General features: G+C 32.6%; 1 protein-coding gene across 1 annotated transcript; it reads left to right on the forward strand.

Moving 5' to 3' along the window:
- Nucleotides 1–5968: 5968 nt before the first annotated feature.
- LOC105127928 (phospholipase A1-IIgamma-like) lies at nt 5969–7886 on the forward strand. The gene is made up of 2 exons (XM_011029406.1): nt 5969–6687; nt 7099–7886. The coding sequence occupies exons 1-2, from the start codon at nt 6109–6111 to the stop codon at nt 7708–7710; spliced, it is 1191 nt and encodes a 396-aa protein (XP_011027708.1). The 5' UTR covers nt 5969–6108; the 3' UTR covers nt 7711–7886.
- The last annotated feature ends 283 nt before the right edge of the window (nt 7887–8169 follow it).

Genomic DNA, 8169 nt, shown 5'->3' on the forward strand with positions numbered 1-8169 from the left:
AAATATGTTGGAGCGTACTCAATCCACTTCCAAGCTACCTATAGGAGATAGTATAACATTTTTTATAATTATACTAACATCAATGTATCAGTGAAGAATATCTCCATTACTTCTAGAAACATTATAAATATGATTAACCACTTCCTTAAGCTCTTTTTTCAACAAATTATTGCCTTGGCAAAACTCTAGCTTGCAATACTCATTAGCTTGATGCCCTATTTTTCATATATATATATATAAATGAATTCTAAAACTAGAACTAGAATCCTGATCTATCATTTGTTAGGTTTTATATGAGGTTGTTTTGGATTGAGAAGTGGTCGCTCTCGAACTATTGTTTTGTTCTCTTTTGATATATCATTCAATCAATAAACTTTTACTAGTTGCTTAAATAACCTGTTGTTTCTCTACCATCAGGGCCTTTTAATAGGCTTCCGATATTATTAACAAAGATTACTAGCATAACATAAACCACATAGGTATATGGTCACTAGATGTTTTTTTTTCCCTAACAGGTCATTTCTCGTTATTGGGTAATAAAATTTATCAAAGTAATCATTTACAAACTTACCCCATTGCCTCAATATTGTGTGGATTCGATGGTATAAAGTTTTTCCATATCCAAAAGGAAGTGCTCCTTCATCTTTCTTTTTATCATCTTATAGTTAATAATACTTGGTTTACCCTACTATTCTCGTGAACTATTTAACTGTTTCCACCAAGTAGAAACTCATTCCTTCAATATGATGGCAAATAGTTTCACCCTCATCTGCTCTAGGACATATTTATACTAAAAAAAATCCTTTCTACTTCATTCATTTAATTGATAAACTTTTTTCCCTATAAAGTTCTTGTAAAATAAAAAAGTTTTACCAAAAATAATAAATCTTCCATCTATTTTTTATGGAAAGACTTTCTATTTTACTCAAGCTTTTGGAATGGGTTTTCATTATTGGCTAGGGGCCAGAACAACTCTTATTTTCTTGGGTCCTCTCTACTAGTTGTTTGGTCAAGTTTGTAATATACCTTTACATGTCCTATATAAACAACTCCTAAATGTCTCTTTTTGTCTCTTTCTACTTAAACACAATACACTTTACATCCTTTGGCTTTGATATCATCTAACATAGATAGAAGCACAAATTAAAAAATCAGTCATGATAATATACGGCAAGTAAATAATAAGGGATCATTTGGCTTTGATATCAACTAACATAGATAGAAGCACAAATTAAAAAAAAAATAGCAAGCAAGAAAGATAAAGTTTTGTTCAAATTAGGTTGCACACAAAGAATAAAAGCATTAAATATTATGTCTCTCTAAGAGGTTTTAAAACTCCTTAAATAGGTCACAAACTAGTGTTACAAGGTAGAAAATCAAAATCCTAAAATAAAAAAAAATGAAATCAATAAAAAATAAAAGAAAGGGAAAAATAACATAGTTGGCCCAAACTGCATATTCGATACCTAATTTAGGGGTCTTTCAAAGCATAACTACCACATCAATCTGATCCTCTTATAAAATAAAGCCTAACAAATCTTCTGGAAAAATTTAAGTTTGATCTAATGGTTAAATTGAACATTATGATCTTTTAATGTCATACAACTAGTATGGCATCATCAGACCTCTTCTTTAACTTAACTATATCCCATTTATTCATAAACAATGTCGTGGGGTGCGCGAGCGTCTGGCGACGGCGAAGGCTCTTGTCGTGCCTCCTATGTGAGGTGTGATGTGTTGGAAAGGGTTTTAGATTTAATCATAAAATTATGTTAATGTTTAAGAGTTGCCACCTAGTATTATGGTCACTAGGAATCTATGGTCTGCGAGAGTCTGAGTAAGGAACTGGTTGGACAAGGGGAAGACGCATCACCCCAGTGCACCCTACCTAAGGTAAGCTGTATTGTTATTTGTTTTTTTTTTTTTGGAGTGAGGTATCTGTTGGTCTTTTCTAAGGCTTAAGATTTATTTTTTTTTTGGAGTCAGGTATCTGTTGATCTTTTCTAAGGCTTAAGGCAGATTTATCTTCGTGAGAGAGTCTATACCTTATTGGATTAAATCCTAACTGTTCTAAAGTCTGAATTTTAACATCGTATTTATTTACATCTTGTATCTTTAATACCTGATGGTGTACTTTATCGTGTAATTTTACACCCTATAAATATTAAAATCTATATCTAGATCATAAAATATTGGAAAAAGATTTTTGACATGTTAGCCAAATTCTAATGGATAATAATAAATTGGTCATGATATCCATTTTTGGATTTTTTTTAAAACATGAAAAAAATGCAATTTTTATTTTTTATAACAAAATTTGCTTGGAAAAATTTCAAGATTTGGCCATATGCAACAAAATATATATACTTTTTCTTTTTTGATAATGGAGATTGATTTAAAAGTTTTTTGAGATTTTTTTTAAATGTTTTGAACTTTTTTAATAATTTTGGAGAAAACCAAGTATTTTAATATTGGATTTGTATTTTACAGTGTAAATATACAACCTGATGTTGTACAAAATTGATAAAAAAATATGTGAGAAAATCACAAATATTTTCAAAGGATTTTTGAATTCTTTTTGGAAAAAAAAGGTCGGCCTGGATGTAGCCTAGCCAATTGGGCTAGGCTAGAAATGGCTCGGCCCAAAGTGGGAAGGTAATTATTTTGGCCGCTGCATGCAGAATGAATTATGCATGAAGCGACTGAAGTAATAAACAACGGGGATGGTTGATGCAAGGCAGGGATAGAGAACCACTTAAGGTGGTGAGGGCCTGTGGTTATGCTGGTGGAGAGGCTGGTGACAGCGTTGATGGAGAGCTTGGCCGCCGAAGTTGGTATTACCCAGGAAGAAAATGTTTGTAGAGGAGAGAGAAAGGCTGGAAGGAGAAGAGAGAGAAAGTCGCAGTGGCTGCTTGGTGGTTGTGAGACTTCTTATGATGGAGCTGGTGTTCGTGATGGTGTATAGGTCAGGTTTGTTGGTATTCTCGCCAAAGAAAGCAACTGTGGAAAAGGTGGAGAGAGCTGTAGAAGGTTGACGAGAAAGGAAGGAAAATGGAAACAGGGGAAAGGTTGATTTTTTGTAATTTTTGAACCCGATTTTCTTCTCGCTCAGGCCATCAAATCCACCTCTATTTATAGGCGGTGAAGGAGGACAATCTTTTCTACTCTGGAGAAAAATTTTAACCCTTGAATCAGATGGAAAGGATCCTAACCGTTGGCTCAGAGTAGGTATGATACATTGTCAAATTGTCAAATCTACAGTTGTAAGCTGCCTGAGTTGGCCTCTTTGAGGTGCATTGTCAAATTATCAAATCTACAGCTATAAGCTGCCTGAGTTGGCCTCTTTGAGGTGGTGCTAAGTCCTTTTATTTGCCAGTAAGCTAATGCCGACCATACCTGTATATAGAGGGATATTTGGTGATTAGTTTCGTGCAAGTTTTGGCAAATTTGTTGGACATTATGTACATTAAATGCAGCTGCAAAGTAGGTAACTAAACCAGCTATTTCAGAGATTTAAAGAAGAAGATGAACAGTGCCAAAATCCTTTTTTTAGCCAAAATTCATTTCAGTTCTTCTTCTTTCAATTGCTTTTAATTAAACCCCTAATTGACCCTAAAATTTTTCAATTAAGGCCCTGATAAACGTTAATTGGAGCCCCGAAGTTACACACCTATTACGATATCATCCCTGGTTTTGTATTTCTTCAATTTAGCTCCTAATTGACCCCCAAACTTCAATTTTCTTGCAATTTAGCCCTTAATTTTGATAACTTAATTTGGTAAAAATTAAATTTGGCCTATTTGGTAACAATTAAATTTGATCTCTTAAAATTCTAGTCTTCTCAATTAAGCTAAAATTAGGCTCCCAAACATAATGTTTTACAAATTAAATCCTAAATAAAATTAATTTAATCCATTAAAAGTATAATTAAGCCCTTGCAGTTAATTAAATCCTTCAATTGGACCCAAATTAATTCTTAAACATAATCAAAATTTAATTTGGCCCATGATTAAATTAAATTGGCCTATTAAAAATTTAATTATGTCCTTGGACTTAATTTTTATGGAAATTCATCTAATAATCACTTAATTTGACCTTGAATTTGTATTTTGTTTTCTCCATTTTGGGCATAATAGGGTACAATTAGGCCTTAAACTTCCTTCAAAAATTGCAGCTGGTTCCCCAGCTTGCATTCTCCATGTTGCGAGACTTTATTTTATTTTTTTGATTTTTTAATTCTAAAAAATGTGATTTTAGAGGAGTAACTCAGAATTGAGTTATGACAAACAATACTGCTAAGCTTTCTACATGGTCCACTAATGAAAGATTCACACTCGATTAATCAAAACTATCAAATCCTACAAACTCACTTATATCAATATTTCTAAAATATTTATTGTTTAGTGAATAAGGAATTTTTACTTGAGATGTATAAACTAGTTCTTTGCCATTAATTTCATTTTTTTTCATATTTTTTTTTATATAATTTTTAGTTGAAATATGGACAAACAAACATTAATAAAATACAAAAAGAGGTGGTGCTTTTACTATGCATCAAACACTACTCATTTCAAGAGTTTTTTTATTTCTTCTAAATCTATTTTTTTCAATTTTAATTTCATCCTTCAACATTTAATTTTCTAAGAATTGACTTCATGATTTATTTTAATTTGCTTTCTATAGGGTTATCTTAGTATGATAATCTTAGTTGCGAGTTTAATGAATTAACCTAGTTGACTTAGTTTTTTTTCCTTTTTTATATAACTCTTTTTTTGTTTTTTAATTTCATCCTTTAACATTTTATCAATTGAAAATTAGACATCATGATTTATTTTGATTTGATTCATATGATATTGTCTTAGTCTCATAACCCAAGTTATAAGTTTGTCAAGTTAACCTAAGTTGATTTTAGTTATTTTTCTTAATTTTTTTGTTAATTGATTTTTTAAAAACTTTTATTGGATTGATTAATAATTATGCTTTATAATTTTTTTCAATTCATTTTCTATGAGGTTATTCTAATATCATGGATCGAGTTGTGGGAATCATAGGTTAAGTTAGGGTCGACTCATGTTTTTGTTCTTTCTATGAGGTATCATAATCTTATGACTCGGGTCACAAGTTTGGTGAATTAACTCAATTTGACTTGAGTTATTTTTTAGTCCTTTTTTATGTTTTTTTTTTAATTTTATCCTTCAATATTTAGTTGATTGAAAATTGAGTTTTATAATTTATTTTATAATATTATCTCGGTTTCTTGACTCAGGTTGTGTGTTATCTTGGTCATTTTTTGTCCATTTTAATTTTTTTTTAATTTCATTCTTTAACATTGAGTTAATTAGAAATTAGACTTCATAATTTGTTTTAATTTTTTTTTTATTAGTATTATCATAGTCTTATGATTTGGGTTGTGGATCTGATAAGTTAACTTAATATGACTTGGATTAATTAACATGTTTACATCTCATTATGTTTTTTTTTAAGATATCAATCTACACATGAATCAATCTTTTTCCCCTACAGAAAACATTAACTATATATATATATATATTAAAAAAATGATTTAATCAGCAGTGTGCAAGGCCAAGCAAACTATTCCAGTTTTGGTACCACGAATGAAGACGCAGGGCCGAATTAAAAGACAAGAGCTTTTGCTGTCTTTAAAATGTGTATCATTCTTGCTTTTATTACCATGATAGGATACGAGTCGGAATATTAATTTCGCAGTTCCATATTATATTTTATGTGTTTAAATAAGAAGTCATCTTTAGCTTTCAAGAGAATTTAAATATCTGGAAGTGTATTTATTGAAAAGGATAGTCATGAATCTCGAATATAATTAATTTTATTTTTTTAAAAGGGTGTGAGAATATCTAGATAAGACAAAAAAAAAAAGAAAAAGGAGAATTTAAGAAATCAAAAGATGGAGGATTCAGATGTATAATTGTTTGAAAATAGAGTCAGGAAAACAAAATAAAACGGATCAATGCCAATGTGTTGCACGTGGTATTATAATTAGATTCAATATTGAGTTCTATAAAAGCTACAAAGCATAGGAAGTTTTGAGACCATCCCTAAACCAATTCAGTATTTGAGCAAGAAAACGTTATGAGCAGCTTAGGGCTACAAGTGACGGCTAGCATTGCTGATAGATGGAGAGAGTTGAGTAGTGAGAAGAGCTGGAAAGGCTTGTTGAATCCTCTAGACATTGATCTTCGCCGCTCTATTATTAACTATGGCGATAGGGCAACAGCAATTGGGAATGCCTTTAACAACACGAGTCTAAGATCAACGAACTGTTGTGGATTTAGCCGCTATGCACCAAGAGATTTCTTCTCCAAAACGGGCATACAAACTCGCAATCCATACAAGTATCAAGTGACAGACTTCATTTATGGAGAAGTGGATGCCAAAATACTAATTTTGGATGACAGCGAATCCACCTGGAGTGCCTATGTAGCTGTGGCAACAAATGAAGGAAAGGCTCTTTTGGGAAGGAGAGATATCGTGGTTTCTTGGAGAGGAACTTTGTTGTCAGTTGAATGGTTGAAAGACTTTGATGCTGAGCTAATATCTGCGCCAGAGATATTCCGAAACGATGTAGCTAAGATGCACAAGGGCTTTCACTCCCTCTACACGGCCAAAGATGACAAGTCTACTTACAGCAAGACTAGTGCTAGAGACCAGGTGACTCTTGATATACCTTGAAAGTAAAATTATACTATGTGAAAGCATTTGGAAAAAATTAAGTATGCTCTAGGCTATACATGTTTCTTTTCTTTAGACTTGAAATTAAGGCTAAAATACTTTTCCGAAGACTTATGACAGAGCTTAGGAAAAAATTCTGGAATTTTCACCGATGATCCGGAAGTATCCTTGCGTTTTATTAGAATGAGAAAAAAAAATATATAGATTATGCCTTTTCTTGGAAGATTTGAATCCAATATTTCTTGTGTGGGGCCTTTCGGAAAAAATCTGGATAGCCAATGCATGATTTGGGTGTGAAGTTAGCAATTATCAATTAACTGATTCAATAATAAATAAATATGAAACTATCAAAATGATATGGATTATATAACAAGTGCTAATATATCCCAGGTTCTGGCTGCTGTGAGCAAACTCGTTGAACAATACAAGGATGAAGAAATAAGCATAACAGTAACAGGCCATAGCTTGGGAGCAGCAATTGCAACGTTGAACGCGTTAGACATAGTCGTTAAAGGCTGTAACAAGACCACAGGTGAGCAAAACAAGGCATTTCCTGTAACAGCCATTGTATTTGCTAGCCCTCGCGTTGGAGATGCAAATTTCAAAAAGTTATGCGAAGGACAAGAAGATCTGCATGTCTTGCGGGTTACTAATGAAAGGGACATCGTTCCTAACCTTCCTCTCGACATGCCACCTTATTTTAGCTTTAAACATGTGGGAGAAGAATTGCGAATCGACACTCGAAAGTCACCGTATGTAAAGAGTATGGATGATTTGGGTGATTTTCATAACTTGGAACTTTACATCCATGGAGTAGCAGGAACTCAAGGGAGTGAAGGGGGATTTAATTTGGAAGTTGATCGTGATATTGCCCTTGTGAATAAAGATCTGGATGGACTGAAAGATGAATACAAGATACCAGCTGGATGGTGGGGCATTGAGGACAATAAGGGCATGGTCCTCGGCGATGATGGCAGATGGAAGTTACTATCTTCTGCATGAGTTACTGTCAATGCATGATAATTATGGTAATGAAACAAATTAGTGTGATGTCGAGGCAACATTTTTTAGGTAATGCATTCTTCTAGAGTCCATCTGGTGGTGATGTTGCTTGTGTGTATGGCCATATTAGCATCATTTATCTACTCCAATAAACCCTTCAGATGTCTGATTATATACCCATCAATAGTTTTGATTACGAAACTTATATAAGGATGGGATCCGAACAAGTCTGTGAATAAAATAAACTGTTAATTTTTTATTGATGGACTAAAATTTTCGTGATGTATATTGATTTTCGTGATTTAAACAAGACAAGTTCCAAGAATAATTAATTAGTCCCCTTCGACTTGAGAAACAAATTGATTAGGCAACAAATTGCCCTCCATGGTTATGGAATTAATTAAAAAAAAAAAACCTGGGTCCCTGGATGAAATATTTAATATGCAGGATTTTCTAATA

Source organism: Populus euphratica, unplaced genomic scaffold (assembly GCF_000495115.2).
Source record: "Populus euphratica unplaced genomic scaffold, PopEup_1.0 scaffold15.1, whole genome shotgun sequence".
Taxonomy (NCBI): domain Eukaryota; kingdom Viridiplantae; phylum Streptophyta; class Magnoliopsida; order Malpighiales; family Salicaceae; genus Populus; species Populus euphratica.